Raw genomic sequence first — 22,807 nt, 5'->3', positions numbered from 1 at the left:
GTAGCTTTTGCAATCCACTTTACTCTGATGTTTACCTGCACAAAGACTTTCTGCAAAAGTATCCGTCTTTCCTTGGGACTGAATTCACAACCAGATTCTAGTGTGTCGCTAATGGTGTCAGCAGGAAGGTCGAAGAAGAGATAGAGACATTTGACGAGTGTGGAAGGGAGGGATGCAGCTGTCATGCAGTCGATCAAGGCCTGGTCACCGATAGAAAGCAGGTTGATGGCACTAAGTAGGGTCCAGCCATTGCTGTTGGGTTCTCCTGACTCGATCTCTAGAAACTTGACGATTGCACAACTGGCAGCCTCTGAAGTCACATTACACGAACAGAAATTAGTACAAAGACTTTAACACACATCTTCATAAAACGTTACATGAGTGAGTGAGTGAGTTTAGTTTTATATAGCACTCAGCAATATTCCAGCATTATATCGAGTTTGGACAAGACAATCCAGTGACATATAGCATAAGCACTGATTTGCACAAATGGGATCCAATGACATACGCCAGCTTACGACCAGGTCTTACAACCCGATCCCAGTAGTCGCCTCTTACGACAAGCATAGTTACCTTTTGCTTTGTGGCAAGCACGAGTTGGTGAAGACTTCAATGTTACGTGAACACAATTTAGTACACGTCTTGAAGATTTGCAGTCCATGTTATATGTACACATCTCAGTACACATCTTTATAATCTTGGTATCTTACATACAAGCCTTAATGCTAACCTTTACACATGACACATCATCATGTTGAAGTACAAATCATAGTACAAAGTCTCATCAAATGATACATGAACATAGTTTTAGTACTATTTGTTAGTCTCAGTGCGCAGTCCAATAACATAACAGCATGGACACCAGAAATGGACTTCACACATTGTGCCTTTGTGAAGAGCTTTTACTACTCTGATCACTCACCCTATCACTGTACAAGCAGCGGAACTCCATCCCACCCAATGTATCAGTGAGGAGTTTGATGGAACATAGCATTGTCCAAGGTGTCATGTAAGAATGAGTTCCTACCTGTTGACTGGTTAGATGCTCTGCGTCGAATCTCAGTGACCATCAGCTTGGACACATGGCTACAAAACTGTAGGATGTCACCCCACTTTTCTGTCATTTCACAAGAAGGAGCATTCTCGAATACCTGCAATAACATAAATTATAGATTTCAAAGTACTGTCAGGTTGCATCTTCAGTGTTTTAATCCCACATTCATATCTGCAGAATGGATACTTCATCACACATCATGTTGCACTTGCAAATATTTCACTTATATGACGATGTGCATGCTTGTGTATGTGTGGCTGCTTGTACTAGCCCAGACTTCAGCTGATTTTATAGTGCTGACCTACTCAGACACATTATACTGACTCCAAGCCTGCAAGTCCTTCCTGTACCCATTAATGCTGAACACCAGACAGGGATCAGCAAGTACATATTTTAACATCATTATGTATGAAGCAGCCAGGGATCAATCTCACGACCTTCTGCTCTCAGGACAGACACTCTAACCACTACATCACTAAGGTAGTTACATGCATTAATGTATGGCGCTGGTATTTTTTTAACAACATGAAAATACATATATTTTACTTTAAAAAAGGTACCTCTCTGTGTAAAATTTGAGGACATTCCATTGACAGTTACATCACTGGTCATACTTTGACTGCTAAATCTATAAGAAGGCACTATGGGTATAGCCAATCAGCAGTCACCTTTCTAAATACAGTCAAACCCCGTTGTGTCGAACTCGTCGGGTCCAAGGGGAAAGTTCGACTTATCCGAGTGTTCGACACATCCGTCAGCATTGAAAAGACCAAGAACCAACACGACCACGGTGCTTAACACATCGTTATTTTGCAGTAGGATACACATACGAAAAATATATCTTTGCAATAAACGTTTACGGCAGTATTGATCTTTAAATTGCAAATGTAAATCAATTCAATCACTTTATTCGTCATGGCAAATAAATATGCATACAAAAAGATAAGAACAAGAATAATTTAACAAACTCACAAGCGATCCCATTTAGTTGACAGCACTAATTCATTTTCAGTCAGTATAAAAAGTTGTATAGTTCATACAAACGGAATCGGAATGTACATACGCGTACATGTGGGGAATTTATCTCTTCAAAAAAATCCGAAATTACAGTCTGTTTGGCGTTCGGGCATGGCATCACAGCAGAATTGCTCAAAAAAGTTTCTTACTGTATTAAGCATTTTTCAATTTCAATTTCAATTCAGTTGCAATTTCTGCTTTGGATTTTCCACCCGACTCCACAGCTATGACAGCCTCATATTTTGTCTCTATTGTCTTCACAGATAATTTTCGCTTTTTAGGTGTAACATGCGATCCAGTTATCCCCCCGGGCTGATCGGGTCCTTCGCTGAATTGCTCTGCCATGTTACTAACCGTACTGGTTAAAAAAATTGATCCTACACCTTAAATACTAAACCAAAAACAAAACATCAATTTAGATAATCCAACTATGTTTTCCTCACTTCTCATTTTGTATTTTCAAGGAAATCACATGACCGCTAACATAGACTGTCACATGACAACAACATGCGCCATTGTTTGTTTAGAGATATCCTGTCGGTCCGTGATCAACGTGTCACTAGTAACAACTTAATTATGGTTAATTGTTTGAGTAAAGTTCAGTTGGTAAGTGTGCTGACAATGTGTGTATAGATGCGTAGTTAAACATGTCACTTGATTGTTGAGTCCGTTAATCGTTACTTTTGATCTTTAGGTAGCACGTTTATGAGGATGACTTCCGATTGCGCGACTGAAGTTTTCAGTTGCAACAACAAGCTTTGACAGTTCGAGACAAAAGGGTAAATTTGTACTTGTTAGAGCCTTTGGGGACCCTAAAATGAGTTCGACACAACCGGGAATTCGACACATCTAGTTCGACACATCAGGGTAAAAATAATGATAAATATAAGGAAATCGGCAGGGACCGAGATGTCAGTTCGACACATCCGAGAATTCGTCTCAACCGAGTTCGAGACAATGGGGTTCGACTGTATATACAGCTTCATTTTGTACCACACTGATGAAGACATTTCATTCAGAATCAACAGGATGCATTAAAATAGCCACAACAACACATGGGTACCACTACTCTTTCAGAATCAATGTTAGTTTACCTTGGTGATACAAGTAAAATATTTTGCTTTGCTTTGTTCAGTCATTCCAAAAGTTAGACTCAACATTGACTGGATGACAAGAAAAATTCCGAAACACAAAATGAGGTGTGCTTAGACAAATTTCACGTACAGAGGCAACAAGATCTGTCTAAAATTAGATTGAATGATGATAATTTCAGAAAACAATAGACACTACAATTTCCATTAACAAGCCTGTAGACTTTCAAAACCATCATTTTACTGATGAGTCAAAATAGCTCTCAAAAAATATCAATGTTACACATGTAGTCAGTAGTCTATGAGTAAATAACACAGGAACTGCTGATGTTCAGATTAAAAAGTCCATTTTAAAGCCAAGGTAGTTATGCTTTCTGCCATGGATCTTGTTTCACTTCAAACACATTATTCAACATGCAACTTTAATACCACTTCAGCACAGGTATCAGGTTAGAACTTACATTGTAGCATCTAAGTAAGACTAAAATGTTTTTGATTACTTTTTGTTAAATGTGTCCTTGAAAAGTTGATTACTGCTTCAAGCTAGTTCTTATTTAAGGAACCATCATTGCTCATCAAAAGGGCAATTATGGAAAATGCACAATACCATCAACATATATAACATCATTCCTTAAACCTATCAACATAAAATGACTTGTAAATATAAAATTTAAAATATTATTAGAAATATCAACACTTAAGTATACTAAAAATTTATACAAACCTGTAGAGGTTATGAATTCTATGAAGGATGTCCTCCTTGGGGTACATATATAGCATTAAAATGTCCATTTTAAAATGCCTACAACAGTTGTAACAATATTTCAATAAATATTTTACAAAACAAAAAACTTGTTTTTGTCTTGTGAGACCCCAACAGCCAAGAGCAGGTAACTCTCGCTGTCTACCTCGTACCTCATGCTGAACTATCAAGACAGAATGTGGGGAGGAGGGTGGCCGTACCCCAAGGAGGACATTCTTCAAAGAATTCATAACCTCTACAGGTTTGTATAATTCTTTTTCAGGAGAAGTCCTCTTTGGGGTACATATATGGCATAAGACAGACTCCCAACGAATGTGAGTTGGGAGAGGCATTCTGTCTGCTAACGTGTACTCTTCACACACTCTCATATACTGCAGAAGCTGCGAGAGACAGTGAGTGAGTGAGTTTAGTTTTACGTCGCACTTAGCAATATTCCAGCTATATGGCGACGGTCTGTAAATAATCGAGTCTGGACCAGACAATCCAGTGATCAACAACATGACCATCGATCTGCGCAATGGGGAACCAATGACATGTGTCAACCAAGTCAGTTAGTCTGACCACCCGATCCCGTTAGTCGCCTCTTATGACAAGCATGGGTTGCTGAAGGCCTATTCTACCCAGGGACCTTCACGGGTCTGCGAGAGACAGAGAAATACACTTAACCAATCACCGAGACCGTTGATGTCAATCAGGCGGGGGCCTGGCAAATGAGGATAATCAGAGCCAATCAAAAACAGTAGCTCATAAGCGACGGACGTATGCCATTCCCCTGTCCTCCCAGCAGGTGGGAAGTATGGCCATGCCCCATTCTCTACACTGAGAATTTCCCAAACCAAAGAAAACAGTGCCGGGAATAACAGCGAATAATAGCATATATTGACGCTATAATGAAAAAATACCACCACCAGTAAATAACTAGAACCAATAAGAACAAGAGTGATTCTTTGGAACCTACCACTAGGAAAAAATTGAAACAAGGTCATGAGATCGAAAGCTTATTCAGCTAGGGGGTCTGGATTCTCTCCACTGGTGAGAACTGTTTGGCCAAACTGAGCACGCTCCCGTGAGTGTTTGTCCAACTGGTAGTGTTGGATGAACGTACTCGGCCAGCACCAAATAGCTGCTGAGCAGATCTCCTCAATGGGCAATGCCACTGCATAAGCCTGTGATGTAGCCACTGCCCTAACCGAATGAGCTTTTAACCCACTACGTATGGTTAACCCTTTATGAGTGTAAGCCATACAAATGGCAGAAACAAGCCATCTAGAGATGGTTTGCTTGTTCGCTGGCAGACCAGCTCTCCCTCCGCCATAACAGCACAACAACAGAAATTAGCAGTTCGTTTGATATAAGCTCTGAGAGTTTTACGGACATCTAAGACGTGAGCACATCGAAGAGAGGTACCGGACAGGGGAGACTGCAGGAGCATAAGTAGCTCGATTGGTGCTGTAACATGAAAAGCGCCTGCGATCTTAGGGCGGTAAGAGGTAAGAGGTAAGTTGTAGGGGTGGTCTCACAAGATAAAAACAAGTTTTTTGTTTTGTAAAATATTTATTGAAATATTGTTACAACTGTTGTTGGCATTTTAAAATAGACATTTTAATGCTATACATTTATCCCTAGGAGAACTTCTTCTGAAAAAGAACAGAGGTGTGGCAATCCAGAAATTTCATGAAACATTATCTAGGAACAATATGATTTGAATTGATGCATATCATGATATGATATCTTCCCTTATATTCTTTAAAAAGTATATTTTGATAGTAAGTAACAACATTAACTTTGACATTTCATTTTTCAATTTCAAGTGAAAATTAATGACTTTAAGGTTAACATTACATATCCCAATAAAAAAGCAAAGATTTATTTATTGTCAGATAAGGAATCATAACTATTGATCCTCCGACATATCATCACAGCTCTGCTAAAAGTATAATAATACATGTATATATGATAACATTACTTTGGATATAAAAGGGAAAAACTCATGCAATTGTAAGTTCTTAAAGGTATAGATCAATAAACATGTATGATGGATTACACAACCACATAATCTTTCAATGTGGATACATGACTAATTCCTAATGGTAACCACTGTAACAGCAACATCTATCCATTCTGATTTCACTTACTATAATTTTGAGTGGTTCACGATATCATCTGATTAATACCACTCTTCCAAAAATGCTGCTAAAAGTACTCCACCAATAACACAGTTTATTCCATGCACTAGTGCATGCTCAAAGCGCTACAAATTTGTTTAGCAGGAACATGCTTTCCTGAACAGAAACGTATTGAGATTGGACTTGGAAAGGCTCTAGGCAGGTGGCAGTGAGTTGAACAGGAAGATATTTCAACTGTCAAGGGCCAACTGTGGTGAAGGCCTTGTAGCCATTTATCGCAGTCCAAGCTAGTTGTGTTGTTTATTGAGTGTCCGAGACCTCAGAGATAATGATGTCACAAAACATTTCCTTATGATCATATTTTTACAGGCATTTCAATTCAATTTATTCAAATTTTACAACATAACAACATAACAGTCACATATGAATAATAATAAACTACTTAATTTCAGTTGAAACAAAAATTAAATGAAAATCATCATGTTTCTGAGAGCAATATTCCAACTATAAAATACTGCTCCTGTAAGTAACCAGTATTTTATACAGGCCATACAAAAAACAAGTGATGGCAGCCAGAACAAGCAGCCATTTAAGTACAATGACACACAAGCAACCAGATTACTCATGGTAAGCTCTCTTGTAGCACTTGTGACTTGCATGTGACCCATATTACTATGAAATCCAGTGACGTGATTTGATTTGCTGAACATATTGCACTAAAATGGATTTTAAAAAATGAGAATAGACCCAAATACTTAAACCTGCACATCTCTGAGGTAATAATTAAAAGCTTCAACAAAATGTCTAAAAATATATAAATTACAGTACTCTCCACGTGACTAGACTTGCCTCTTTAAATAATAGAATTACTATACATCCACCGACTAAGATTTCAGGACAGCCTTGGAGCAAGGCTAGCAACTACTAGGCAATGCTGGTTCCACCAAACATCTTGACTAAAAACATGTGGATCATTCAATAAAGACAGTTATGACAGTAACTAATTCGATCACAGCATTCACATAAAATTTAAGTGACACTGCTATTCTATTCTGGTTACAAATGCTATAATTTTGACATTTCCATGAAGTGTGCCATCTGTTGCCAGCTTGTCAATGTCAAGCAGGTCAGCATAGTCAACCATTTGCTTTGGACCTCGAAATAATTCCTGAAAATCCTCAGTCACATCAACTGGTCAGACTGGCAAAGGTGAGATGTGGTCATAAGGTCATAACATTTTAAACAAGCACCCAAATGACAATAACTTATCAGTCCAAATAAATACCTTTCTTATTTACTATTTTTCTGTGATCAAATTATGACATTATATTCTTACTATTCCTACTTAAACAATAATGTTGTAGATAAGAGATACAGGGTTAAATGCCATTGGTCAAATCCAACTAGTAGTGAATACACAGTGTTTCCGCTGACTTAATTATTTATTGGACACTGTGTCCAGGGGCCTAAAATTTTACCAGTCAAGAATATTTCCCAGTCATATCATATTACAGTCACCCCTAACAATAACACTCTTTGTGATTCAATTAAACCGCGAGGTAGTCCATAAAAAAAATCACACCCCGTCACATCATTGAAAATAGCACATTAACAAATCCGCTGTTGAGCTCTGGTTAATCATGTTGTAAACTAGTGAAATTCAGTGCGGACTGCAATTAACAGTGTTTATCATACATATCTATGGTTTTTTTAGATGCCTAAAACATGCAGGGTTTTCTCAATAATAATCAGATGAACAGCAACAGACTATGAGACATGACGCCATCAGCTGAGTACTTAAAATGTTTGCTGTGATGTGTTATAGCGTAGGTTAACACATATTATATTTTATTAAATTCAATCCCATTTTCACTTATTAAAATCATCTATAGTGACAATGGAAAAAATGTCAGAGAAATGGCATTAAGTCGTTCCATATGCGTAGAATTTCCGCTTACCACATTTGCGTGGGTCCAGGTTTTTTCACAGCTACCGCAATGGCACCAATTTAGCTTTATTCTCAGCAATCACAAACAGATTACAGCGTCGTAATCCATTGCTTTCAAGACCTCCATTATTGACTCACCAAATGTCTTGCTTGACAATTAATAGCCTACATCTTTTTTTACAATCAGTGGCATATATACCGCAGGAAACGGTGACTTGTCAAACTGTCTCCTATGTAAAATGTACATTGGAAGCTGTCTAAACTGGCACTCAATGGGACTGAAGAAATAATCCGGTTTCGACAAGATACCGGATTGTAGAGCTGATGATAAATGTACAAGTCATGAATGGGTGAGTAAGTGAGTGAGTTTAGTTTTACGCCACTTTTTAGCAATATTCCAGCAATATCACAGTGGGGGACACCAGAAAATGGACTTGTACCCATGTGGGGAATCGAACACAGGTCATGAATGGGACTGAGATGATATGCCAATGTTGAGAACTTGCCGGATTGGACAGATGCCGGTTTTGACAGCTTCCACTGTATACCGCCAGGTAACTTCCCTACAAGTGCTTAGCCTACTATCAGTAGTATGTTAATTATTATGTTAAATATGTTCGTAGAGCACATGCATTATACTAATACAAAAGCAATATATGATATCTCTGTCAAAATAACTGCTTATGATATTAATTATTCTGATAATGGACATAATCTTTACATTTTATATTAAAAGATCGTTTTTACCTGAATCACTGGTACATTGCACCAAAGCATCAGTGCACAGCTGAGCACTATTTATGGCTTAGTTGAATAACAGGTAGCGTAACAGGAACAACATTACAATTATCTTGTCATGTGATGTTTGATTGCAAGTTCCCATATTTTCATTTACAAAGTCAGTTTTTTCACCTCCAATGATACGATATATATAGTTTTGACTGAGCACAAAACACGAAATTGTGACAGTTTTGTTATGTTCATGGAAAATACAATTTTACTTGGCCATGGTTCCGTGTTATGTAATAGTTACAATATTGCAGGGGGTCATCCACTGACCCCAAGACATGTGTTAATGTGAGGGACGACTATATGCAATTGAAAGCGTCGTCCGCCTTCAAGCCATTTTGACATTTGGTTAGACAATAAGAAAAACTTCGGCTTTCTCCAGTTCTTTATGTGCTAAGCTATAATTCAAGATGATAATAATTGAACTGAAGATTCTGAATGACTGACTACGTTGGCCTGTGACAATCGGATCAACTGTCATTTTAAAGTTATTTTTCGCTTGGGTATGAACAAACCACAATAATTAGGAACAGTTGTGCCCCATTTATCCGAACACTTGTGTTTTCACTGAAATTGTCCGTATAAGTAATTTTTTGGATATCTGAATCACGGGCCTTATGTACAAAGAAACGTACAAAGAAACAAACATACTAGGCATCAGACAAAATCTTTATTGATTACGGCACATATAAACAAATATTAGTGCATATGCAGTTATACTCACTTGAAGAAATCAATCATAGCCTTTTGCACTGGCTGTATAGAAAAGCAAGAGGACTTTCGTCTGTCAGTTCGTCACTGTCAACATTCACACAAGATCATTGGCAGTAACAGTCACAGTTGCAACTTGGGCACGGGATCGTAGTACATCACGAAGTTCCGACAAGGCTATGTCTTCTTGTGGGTCCTCATTTGATTTGATAATATCCACATGACGAAAGCAGTTAGCAATTGTCTTTTTGCTCACAGCTGTCCAGGCTTGCTTGCTCATCCAGATTTATTAATTACAGTGACCCACAAAGTGACACGCCTCAAAATTAACTCAGTGTCACCTTGATACTCAGAGGTAGGTAATCTTCTCACACTTCAAAGACTGCCGACTTCTATGTTACGGCACAAAAGGCCCTCGGTAATCATGTGTGTAAACACACAGGTGCTCAACCATCCGGATATGAGAGACAAAAAATGCACATAATTTAATTTAGTGTTTTGTATGTGAAAATTACCGTACGGTTACGGAAACCGGATTTCCAGATAGGTGAGTAATTTAACAATGTTGTGAATTCGTTTTAAGGAATTTTCGTTCTGAAGGCAAGTTTTCCGGATATCTGAGGTTCGGATAAACGGGGCACGACCGGAGAATGGAAACATTGATACAGACTGACCAGACTGTCAAACTTCTCTATCCCAGTCCCTGTACTATACATGGCATTTCAAGACTAAAATCTTGTGAAAATAAATCCATAATACATGTACATTGTATTTGTCACAGAACACTACATGCTGGGTACGTATTTTTCAATATTTGATGAAACCACCTGGTTTGACAACACACGATGTCATGTGCCTTTGCGTTAACTGATTTGGTGTCACATACCAAAACAAAAGAAGAACACATAAATACTGTTGTCTAAAGACCCTTTCTGTATTAATGACAAAATATGCAGACTTTGACATCAATATGTTTTTGGGTGTATGGAGGTATAGAACCTTGAGCACCCTCAACAGATTTACATTCATGCGTACTATTACTAAGGAGAAAGAGGTTTTACTTGAAAATACCTCTTATTCATCAGTTGTCTGGTCCAGATTCGATTATTTACAGACACACCAAATAGCTGAATCACTGCAGAGTGCAGCGCAAAACTTAAGTCATTCACTAACTCACTCTTATGTATCAAAACGATATCTCCATGCCAGGGGTTAAAATATCCCATTGCCTGACGCCTGACGCCCAGTCAGTTTTCATTTAGGGCAATCAAATAATGGTTTCTTACTTGTCGGTGGGCTACTAGGTTATTTCAGCTTACGGTTTCAACCTGCAAATAAACTTGGATTTCAATTCATATCTGCTCAAAATGTAGCTGTTAAATTTAAATAAAGTAGAGTTATCTTTGTAATAAGTAGAGTTATCTTTGCTATTTATCACTTCTCAATAAACAGTCCACTAAACATTAACATCAAACACTGCGTTGATTTATTCTTTCATAATTATGTCATAAAAATCAAGGAAAGCAAAAAAATCACTCAGGACAAGTTACTCTCTTAAAGTCTCTTGCCCTGTGGCAATTGGCTTTTGAGAAAAAATGTAACCCCTGCATGCAGTGGCATAACTTGTGCCACTTGCCAAGGCCACTTGAGTTCCAGTCAACCAAAACATTAAGTTATTCGCTGTTACGATGTAGTGATAAAATGAATACTGTCTATATGGGCAAACCATGTCAAATAATTTATTTGTTATTGTTTCAATGTATATGATAAGTAATACATCTGCTGCTGACTCCATATTGTATTCATGAATATATATTCATAATCATCACCCATTATTTATGACACATTATTACATATCCTCACATTGCATCCGTTGATGTCCTAATGTTCACCATCTGTGTATGTTCATAATAATACCAATAATAAATTGAATTCTGTTTTTAGCTATGAAAAACTATAAGAACATCCAGGAAGGAAGAAAAGTTGAACAATATATAATTCCTCCCAAAATAGAGGCATAACCATACAATGGCTATGTTTCAAGAAGCTAAATGAGCATGAAATGCCCAATAACATTCTGGTGCAAGCATTCTGCACATTCTTATGCTTAATTTGCTATTTGGAGCATGGCGCCTCAACATAATCACATTCTTACACTCATTGTGCAGGAAATATTTCCTGTGTGCATCAACAGGTGTATTTACAATTTTGACAGCATCTCCCATCATAAATGTAACATGTACTCATCAACTATAACCGAGTTATTAACTTTCAACAACATGATCTATTTGCTGATATGATTCCACCAGAAAAGATCAATCTGCATACATGGGCACCCTAGTTACAAGGCAATCTCCATGCTAATGAATAACACCTTCAAGTTAGAATGCAATGAACCAAGGGTCTTCAAACCTTCAAATGAAATTACAGGGTAAGAGAGCAATACAACAAATCATGCATAGCATTGTTGAGTGCCTCACTGAATTCACGACACATGAATGTCACTGTGGCGATGACAGCTCTGCTTTCACTATAGTCTAGCACTGTATCAGATTTGCTGCTTATCCTAAGAATGAGTGAGTTTGGCGTTAAGACGCTTTTACCAATATTCCAGCAGTATCACAGCAGAAGACACCAGAAAAGCTTTGCACACGTTTGTTCTAACAGGTACACTACCTTTCCAGCAACTGGAATAAACACTGCATTAGGATAGGAAACAGATTCAATTCAGCTTTTGCACATGTATCTCACCTTGCAGAATAGAGGCAGCATGTTATACAGTTTGTCCTCTTGGTCCTTTTGAGTTGCTTTGGCAGTGGGATGACGGAATTCCGCGAACAATTTGCGTAAATGCATGAGTCCAAGAGCATTGTCCTGAACATGAGATTGCCGGGCAGAGTCCGACATCAACTTCTGCCCCACAAGCTTCTTCATAAAACTCATGGTTCAATTTCTTCTGCAAAGACAAAAATTATAACATAAAAAAGACAGTTACACTAACAACATGCCTATAAAAATATAGAGCTGAACAGAAAATAACAACAAATTGCCTACTTATGTGTCATAAAAATGAAAACAATAGACCATGAGAAAGACATCTCTAAATAGTAGTGGTTCTGGCTGCCTATCTTGAAAACAATGTTCAGCTGAAGAAGAAGAATATCTTTTCACAAAACATTTTCTGTGATAATGATCACATGATAATATGACAGATTAGCAGGATAGTCAGTATGTTTATTAACAGAGCCAATCAAACGAAGCATCACATGTCCTAAACACTACAAATAGTCTTGACATTCCATAGCTACTGTTACATCCATACTTTAACTAGTCTAATACAATACAGTTTAGTCTAGAAGAATGAGGACAATTTTATGGGTTGCTTGAGGACATTTGTATCTATGGCAAAATGTCGCCTTTACAGAATGAAGAAGTTGCATATCCATAAAATTTGTCCTCATTCTTCATTTCTTCAACTGCTAGAATGCCAATCAAGGAGATAATATAATCTAAGATTTCAGCCTCAGGAACTGGAATTAGTTGTATAAAGAAAATCGCACTGTTGAACTTATTCAAATGAAACAAGAACCTCCAACATACATTTCACAATGGATTGTTTTCAGACTTCTTACAAACCTGGAATACTGCTGAGGAAGACATTATAAAAATGAAAAAAGAACAAATGTGAAAACATCACAAGAACAATAAAATATTTACTGCACACATATGTAGTTCACAAATTGCTGGACCTTTATTTTTCTTATGTTTTTTCACTGCCTGTTACTGTTAGCATTTGCACATACAAGAATTATAAATATTAATATTATGTTGGCTATAAAGGAAACTGACGTTGCCTACTGCAAAAACTTTCCAACATCTGACGTTTAATCTGCAATTTTGACAGTGTGCGCCCCCTGGAGTCATGGTCCATGTTACTTGGGCGTGTGCTGTTTATCTAATTTGTGCTTAAATATATAAAATAACTGTTAATCCATTACATGTATCTGAATTCTGATGCCAAAAATGAAATCAGGGTTATCCAATAACCCTGTGCGTCACATTTTGTTTAAATACCCCCCAAAACAGCAGAGTTATGGAAAAATTAAGATATTTTCGACGAAAAAAGTGGTCCGCGATTTTCCAGTAATTATGAACACACTTGATCAAACCTGGACCCAGAAGTTAGACACTTTAATTGCCTCTAAAATGTTTATTCATGGTCCGATTTTCAAAAGGAAAAGTGATTTAAAATCAGTAGAATGTCAGCTATCGGACAATGTTATTTGTATTCAGTTATCTGTAATATGAAAAAAATCATTTGGTATAGCTAATATTATGGTATGTTGGCTATAAAGGAAATTGATGTTGCTTACTGTAAAAACTTTCCAACATCTGACTTTTAATCTGCAATTTTCCACCATTTCAGATGGGAGCTAAACATACATAAACTGACTAAGTTGTTAGATCAAGACATTTCAAGCTGTATAATGATTAGCAAATGAAAGTAACATATCTCCATAAAGAATTGTGCAAAAAAGTTGATCTTTGATAAAAAGCTCACCAGTAATACTTCATATATTTGGGTGTGAGAAGTTGAACACAAAAAGGTATGCAAACTGAACAGTCAACAAAATCAACTTTTCTGGGGTTTACAGTTTAAGACAATAAACAACAGCTCTAATGAGTGACCCCCCTATCAGGTAGTCACCTGTACACGTAAAGGGATACCATCTAGCGTACATGTTATGTCCTCTACTGCTCGATTTCCACACAGAATGAACACCATCACTTCCCTGAGACAAGATAAGAAAAAAAAAGATTGTTCTAGCTTTTTTTAAAAAAAAAATTATTTGAGTATGGGTGGTCCTCTGCTCTGATGTACTATAAGAGTTGACGATCATCCCATAAATAAATTTATCTTATTTGAAAATATATTTCACAAAATATTTACATAAAAATAACATCCACAGGAGTCCAGAAGAATTGTTTATTTCAAACAACCGAGCTGAGGCAAGCTACACTTGCCTAATCAATCTAAATTAAAGATAATTAATAAAATAATTCATTTATATAGCACCACCAGGTTGCCAGTCACTTAGTATTAGATGCTGGAACTTAGTAAATAGTCACATGACTTGTCTTACAGGGTACCTATTTTCTGCTCAGTGAACAGATGCAATTTTGAACAAATTCACTTGCCTAAGGTGACCACATGTATGACAGGTGCTTCACTGTGGGGCCTGTCTGAAGTTCTAGTAACACTCTGGAGTCAAGCTGTCAAACATGGTCACCCATTCAGAAACTCTACACATTCAACATAGCATAACTTCAACTGATTTGTGATCTGGCCCTGATTTCTCAAAACAAACTAAGTTTTTACTCAAATATCAAACTGAGTTTGACAATCTGAATTATTAACTCAACTGCATTTTAAAAATCAAAAAGCTCACACTACTTAAGTAATCTATCCACCAAACTCAAACTGTCTACTGTGTTTAAATATAATAGCAATGTCAGTACACTCTGGGAAAGGCATTTTCTCAAATTTGAGTAATAACTCTAACTTAAGTCAAAACTCAGACTTAAGTTTGATTCAAGAAATCGGGGTTAGACAGCTCTATGCCCAGGACCATACACCATCACAGATGACTGCTTTTTTAATTTTTTCTGGGGGACAAACCACAGACCTTGAATTTCAGGCTCTCATTCCATTGGTATCATGGCTTTATTGTTCTGGAAATGTCTTCAAGCATGTTAACTCTGGTACTGTAAAATTTAAATGAGGGAATAAGTGGGTTAAGTTTTACGCTGCACTCAGCAATATACCAGCTACATGGTGGCGGTCTGTAAATAATCAAGTTTGGACCAGACAATCCTGTGATCAACACCATGATCATTGATCTGCACAATTTTAGAACTGATGACATGGGTCAACCAAGTCAGCAAGCCTGACCACCCAATCCAGTTAGTCGGTTCGTACGATAAGCATAGTCACCATTTGTGGCAAGCATGGGTTGCTGAAGACCTTTTCTATCCTGGATCTTAAAGGGTCTTTTTAACTTACAAAAAAATACACCCTTAAACACAAACCTGATCAACAACACTGTGTCCAGTACTATGATACTAATATAGTGAAATACAAGCAAGAGGGCAATCAGAATCACATTGCTTGGGTTAGAGCCTGGAGGTAGTTTAATCAGTATCTAAACGTCAATCATGTCAATAAGTAAGTGAGCTGGTGTTAATGCTACTTTAAAGGGTTTAGGTTACATCACCACATGTCACCTGTTATGGAAAGTGTTGGGAATTGGTTGAAATCTTACAATTGATGATTGCTTTAAAACCAATGAACAGTCATTGAAAGAAATTGGTTAGCGCCATTTTTCTGATTTTCTTATCCAGGATGCTAGTGCAGATACATGTATGTATAACATGATACAACTTGCTGCTTTAATGACTAATATATCATGACCATAAATGTCCTGGTGTCTTCAGGAAATATTCAATCATGAATTTTCACTTAGTGAAGTGAAATTTCTAAGAAATAAACATGTTTTCAGGCCCTGACAACTTTGAAGATATGCTCCAACATCAAGTTTCCAAACACTAAAGCAGTGGTCAAAAAATTGTTTGTGTTTGATTATGAGAAATTTGATTGATTGCTTAGTCATTTGATCACTACAACTAAATTATATCAATTAATCTCAACAGCACAAATTATGAAATGAACGCCATGGTCAAACACATTTACCACTTTGATGAAACCCATGAAGACAAAATGTTCTGACGAACAAAGAATCATAAGCAAGTGAATCAGGAATTATAATCCACAGATTTTGTTGTGACTGAGGAATAACAAATCAACATAATGCACTGCGGCATCTTAGTCTCATGAGTTGTCAATAACAACACTACCTCAAAAAATACAATACGTATAATGTACTGTGTACATGCAGTACTGTGTAAAAGATGATAGATAATGAAAGTGTACATCTAACTCTCATTAAGTGGCAATTCCAGCAGCTGAGCCAAAGCATATACTATTTGAAAATTATTCATTCCAATCTATTCCCTTCAAGCAACTTTATATGATATAAACGCATAGGTAAACAGCCATGGAAAGAAATCTTTTTAAAGGATTGATAAATATTAAAAAGGATTAGTTTAGTGTTTGATGTAAATTGCATGGAATTCTGGAATAATTAGATCTGTGTGAGAATGTACAGGAGATTATCACTTGCAGCTGTCAGATACAGGGATAGATCTTGTTATAACCAGGCTGCACCAGTGCATGTAAAATACTGTTAGTGCACATGGTGCAGGTAAGTTCTATTGTCAGTTTAGACCCAGTACTAGTAACATTTTCCAATAAAAGTATGTGGCATTGGCAGCATTTTTATTGGTATTAATTTCCTGTATTAAATAAGTCTTATTCTTTCGTTTGTATCATAAAAATCAATTATCAGAAGGAAGGAATGTAAAAGAGTTTGTTTTCAAGCTCAGATATCGGTAAACTATAGCCTTGGCAACACAATCTAGTAATATTCATGGGAAAACTAGAGGAACCATAGACTTGGTAACACAATCTAGTAATATTTCATGGAAAACCAGAGGTAACGCTGTAATCTAAGATTGGTAATGAAATTCAATTTATGAATGAAAATGATAGTTAAAAAGTAACTACCTATTAAAATCTATTTCATACATCAAGTGATGTGAGCTTTTCTGGGGATAGTGAAGTAGACTATGAATATCTGCCAGCAATAGGATTGTTAATGACATTGCCCATCAGCCAATTTACTGATGGTTGCTGTCTTATTGATTCTCTCGGTACAAATTCTGAAAAACTTAAATCAAACCTTGAATAACGTCATTGTTTACATAACTGTGCACTTCCTATCAAACATACCAGATAGAATGTATAAAAGTATTCAGCTGACCAATATATTGTAGCTTGTTTCCAAAATTTTATTCCAAACTGATCTATAGTATGACAAAACATCAGTTGAAAGCATGCATCTTTAGTTTACCATTTTAACCTTTGTATAAGTTACAAGATTTGACTATGTGTTTAGGGACTGTTCCACAAGTGATTTTAAAGGGGCACTGATGCGGAGCGAATAATGTTTCTCGCCAACAGTCTAATTACGAAACCAAACCGCAAATTGGTCAGCGCCCGCTCCTTCGACCGTGACGGACAAAGGAACTGGGCTCCTGTCCATTTTAGCAGAATTTCTTCACCTAAACAGTCAGGAGGCCAGATGCCCATCATATGCCATTATTTAAAAATATCCATGGTATTCCTTGTCTGATCGTAACCAAATATCCCAGCAGTGTAGTTCTTTTCGGATGCTTGGAATGGTATAGTTACTGATCCAATTTGATCCTATTTCTGTGTTTTTAACCTCGATATTTAATCATGTTACATGAAAATATGATGTCTACAGGCACGTAGCAAGCCATTTGTTTCAGTACGGAAGATTGCAAAGCTTTATATTTAGGTAGTTTTGAGTGTTGGTTCAGCTGTGATAGCAAATATCATACGTAAATTTTGGTAGCTATGGTAGCTACAATGGTTTATTACTTATGATAATAAAAACATACAGTTGATTTATTTGAATTCGTAAACAAAAAACAATGACTTTGCCTTTGGTAGAGAAATCTGAAAATTTTCTTGCGTAAAAAAACCCTTATTTCACCTATTTACCCAAGTACACACCCAATGCCTGTGTGTATTCCTTATGTAACGAAATTCCGTTGGTATCCTCAAAACAGTTTCGGGCCATAAGTGTTTTCAGGCTGCATGCGACACAGAGATTACATCTTCCTTGCTGTAACTCGCGTTTGATGGTGTAAACCTACACGTGTTATTTGTCATCATTCTCTGGATGGTCAATTAATTAATTTATAAGAGGTATAATTAGTAGAAACACCACTTCGGTTACTCAACAAAGGTTCCCATTTGGCATTTCTCCTGTCTGGAGTAAATACTCAACATTATAAATTAAGGTCTGTAATGGCAAATGTATTGTATGTTATGTAATATGTGCATATAAGTGATGCAAGAGGGTTTATCAGCTGAGTTACAAAAACAAACATCGATCAAAGAATTAACCGATAACACACTGATCGATTAATTACTTTTATCTTCTAGCGGATTTGTCAAAAGGCAGTGTGTGGAGATGACTACACCGTGTCGTAAAGTATGAGTGCAAAAACAACATCCTCCCTTCAAAGAATTAACCACCCTTGCGTTGATTGATCGATTGCTCATTATTGGTTAACTAAATTACTTAGAATAGTAGACATCATACAATTAGTTGCCAGGTGTGCTATCTTGGGAGACCAATGAGAGGTTTATCTGGTTTTCACCAGTGTGAAAGACGTGAAACGATGCGTTACTTTTTCGCAAATGAGACAGTTGTAAGACATGCGACACAGAGCAGGATTATTTACCAGCTGCAGATGAATGGAATACGATTTTTTTTACGTGGATATTGATGGATACATTCCTGAACAAGGTAGTAGCCTGACATTGTTGCTACAAAATTAGTCTGTTTTACATTCATTATTTGCATTTTAGTGTTGTAGCATTCAGACAGAAAACACACACTAGATCGCGTATGTGTGTGAAATAGGATCGACATTGGCAATCTATACAATGTATAAATGTTGCTGTTATGTTAGAAATTTACTATGAGTATAAGCAGATCGTGTGTCTTTTATTAATTTTCAGAATCATACAAATATGACAATAAACTAATCAGGGTTATGAGACAAAATATAGAGACGTACATTGGCTTCGTTATTTTTCCGTCCTAATAGTTTTTTACCATTTCTACCACTGGCAGATGATTAACCTTCAAAGTGTTTCATTTGTTTTCATAATACATGACCTGTGAAGGTCCCGGGGTAGAATAGGCCTTCAGCAACCCATGCTTGCCATAAAAGGTGACTATGCTTGTCATAAGAGGCGACTAACGGGATCGGGTGGTCAGACTAGCTGACTTGGTTGACACATGTCATCGGTTCCCAATTGCGCAGATCGATGCTCATGTTGTTGATCACTGGATTGTCTGGTCCAGACTCGATTATTTACAGACCGTCGCCATATAGCTGGAATATTGCTAAGTGCGACGTAAAACTAAACTCACTCACTCACTCACTCATAATACATTTGTAATGAAGTAAAAATGACTTCACCTAAGCTGATCTGTCTATAATTAAACTATCAATTGCGCTTACGGACTGCGCAGCAGAGGTCACGAACCAGTCACGAATTCTGGGATATCATCCGGGTGCTCACGGGAGAAAAACAATAACAAAAGTTTACACCAGTCCACGGAAATTGCTCCGCATCAGTGCCCCTTTAACATAAAGAAATGTAGTGAGCCCACAGTGGCTTAATCCATTATTAGTAATTTTACACCTCTAAAGAACAAATGCATAAATAGTAAAATTCTTTACTATCGTGGGTGTATTTCAAATTGTTTCAATCCTGTTGTGCAAAGACTGCCATATATTTGATGCATTTACCTATTTGGCACTCTCAGAAGCAGGAAACTGGTTTGTCGGAATGTACTCATTACAAAAACATTTTCTCCCTTGGGTTGAACAATAACATGAATTCGTGTCGATATATTATTTCTAGCTTCAATTCTGACGTAGTATGATGAAGTAAGGTGAAATATTTAATGAAATGACCCCGCCTCCTCATCTCAGAAAACAAAACACGAATGATTGAATCAGACGATGACACTTGCTGTCAAAAGCTAAAGCAAGAATATCCACAATATGAACAGATATTAAGAAACTGTCTTACCTAGTGCTCATTTGTGGAATCCCATGTACGGTTATTACAAACTCTACATTGCAAATTATCATTATAAAACATATTTCAAGACATTTTTCCTGTGGGTTTCTGTACGATATCCATTTCTCACTTCCGCGCATGTTCAGTTTACTTCCGCTAGGTGGCGCTTTAGAAATCACATCCGCCGGCCTTCTTCAAAGTCAGAATGTTATGGCAGTCATTTATTTTGCGGCACATTTCGTTTACCAATAGATGTACAGCCATTTGAAGTCTGCTTTGTTTAATTCTTCAAATATTTCACAGCAATCAAATTTAGACGGACTACGAGTCCCAACCTCCACCGCGTTTAATCGATCTTGAGGCCCTTGGCAGAGTGACAAGGTCACATGTCGTAGATTGTCAGACGGATCGAAATCTACTGACGCAAACAGGCTCAGCATTCTTCTGGTTGCTTTGCTGAGATCCAAATTACTGTTATATTATAAACATTAGCTTTCGCTTGGCGACTGAATTTATTCGGTATAATGCGTTACCCTTCGCGTCCATGAATCATCAATATATGCGAAATGTCTAGTTTTTTTATGACAACGGTCTGATGACAAAGATGTATTGTCTCTATATTGCCATCGTGTATGCTGTACAAGTAATGCTTTTTTAAAATATTTAATCAGATCACAACTTCATAGTAAGAAGACATGTCAGTCTTTCCATTTTTCTTCTTTTTTTTTTTTTTTTTGATACAGAGACAGCCATTTATTATTTCTTAATGACTTATCAAATGAAAAAAATGATTAAGAGTGTAAACGTGACAAATTGTTGGGAAAAATTCTCGGACAAAGTCAGAATGAGAATGAATACGGGTCAGCAGACATAAATATACATCATTAGTTTGCTTTAGGAATAAAGCTGAAAACCCGATCTGTCCGTTTGACATTTCCTGTAGGAACATACTATACATAAAGTCAATAAACGCAATGAAAAATCAAACAGTATTTAATATTCTTCTGTACAAAAAAATTCCTTGTTGAAAATGCATGTTTTTTTGTTGGCAAATTCGGGACATTTTTTTCAAGGATTTTTCTCCCCACCTACCAGGTTGTAGGTATGCTTCAAACGGAAAGGAAAAGAGTGCATCCCCAATTATAATTATGATTAACTTCCTTATGATAACTTAAAATATTTTAATTCGCTATGTTTTAATTAATCGTGTTGCTATATTAAGCCACATTAACCCTCAGTGAGGGTGCTAAAATGTGAAGCAATATATGGACTATTTTAATAGTAGAAGTATTTAAGTTGGTAATAGATGTTTTTTAACCAGTATAATAAAGACATCTGATCTGATAATTGATAGTAAGGTGTTTCAACGTGTCATGACCCATAATAAGTTCCCATATCAACATGGATAGCGTAGCGCTATCCAGAATAGAGTTGGCCTATTTTCCAGTTTTGATTTATTGTCCTTCAGTTCCTTTCACTTGGACTGACCAGGTTGAGTGGATCAAATTGGGTATATCACATTGCTGAAAGCAGCTTGGTTGGAAACGAATAAGGATAATTAGTATTCATATTTGCGCCATGATCGACACGATTCGCGTATTCGTATAGATTTTTGGCCTGTGAGAGGCTGGCCTCAGTTTTTGACTGGTACTACCGTCAGATTCCGCAACCGCATAGTGTTGATTGAGTATGCGAGCATGGTCTCGGATGCAAGCGGAAACTTATTTCGGTTACTAAATAACTAGACTTAATATATGTGTTGTGATTTAAAGTGCTAGGATAAAGAGATTCATTTTCAGACAAGGTACAATAAAGAAGAAATTGTCGTGCATATTATTTTCCTTTCACAAGGTATGAAACGTTGATTGGGCTCCATGATACCGTCATTAGAAACGCCTATCTAACCGCGCATGTCGACAGTACAGACAGTTAGCAATGTACTTCTGTCACGTTTCAGAATGTTCTGATTGCAGGCAATCGAATTACAACGGACAGACCCGTGTGATGAGTTGAACATGACACGGGTTGTTGCGCAAACACCCGAGGACCTACAACGGTTACACATAGGCGAATGAAAACGGAGTTGAATAACCAGTCCTGCTTACTCGCGGTGGCTGCTCATTTAATGGATTATTTCCCCTACATCTGCCAAGAGCTGCGATGGCCGAGTGGTTAAGGCGTTGGACTTGAAATCCAATGGGTTATTCCCGCGCAGGTTCGAATCCTGTTCGCAGCGTATGTTTTTTCCCCATCTGCTCAGCAAACCCGACAAAATATTATGAAAACCGACAAAATATTATAAAAGCATGTTCCTGTACAACAGTAACGAAATTCTGATAATGTACGGAAAATACGGGTTCTAGTGTACAGTATACATAGTATGAGTATTAGGTTGCGTTACAAGATACTATACTGTAATTTCGTTTTATTTCGTTTTTTTGGGGTACAATGACAGAAATGTTTTCAATAGTGACGTTATATCTCTGAGTAAATGG

The 22,807-nt window shown here is 37.0% G+C and overlaps 1 protein-coding gene and 1 non-coding gene across 2 annotated transcripts in view; one reads left to right on the top strand and one right to left on the bottom strand.

Annotated features, from left to right (window-relative positions):
• Positions 1-12,442, bottom strand: part of LOC137284801 (WD repeat and FYVE domain-containing protein 3-like) — an 84,033-nt gene extending 71,591 nt beyond the window's left edge. Inside the window, exons 1-3 of the mRNA XM_067816784.1 lie at positions 12,251-12,442; positions 1,028-1,151; positions 36-310 (exon numbers count right to left, since the gene is read on the bottom strand). Of these exons, the coding sequence (XP_067672885.1) occupies positions 36-310; positions 1,028-1,151; positions 12,251-12,442 (591 nt within the window). The remainder of the gene's footprint in view (positions 1-35; positions 311-1,027; positions 1,152-12,250) is intronic.
• Positions 12,443-22,466: 10,024 nt separating this feature from the next.
• Trnas-uga (transfer RNA serine (anticodon UGA)) lies at positions 22,467-22,548 on the top strand. Its single transcript has one exon. It is a non-coding gene; the product is annotated as a tRNA-Ser (tRNA).
• Positions 22,549-22,807: the final 259 nt, after the last annotated feature.

Source organism: Haliotis asinina, chromosome 5, assembly GCF_037392515.1.
Source record: "Haliotis asinina isolate JCU_RB_2024 chromosome 5, JCU_Hal_asi_v2, whole genome shotgun sequence".
Taxonomy (NCBI): Eukaryota; Metazoa; Mollusca; class Gastropoda; order Lepetellida; family Haliotidae; genus Haliotis; species Haliotis asinina.
This window is presented reverse-complemented; position numbering and strand designations above follow the sequence as displayed.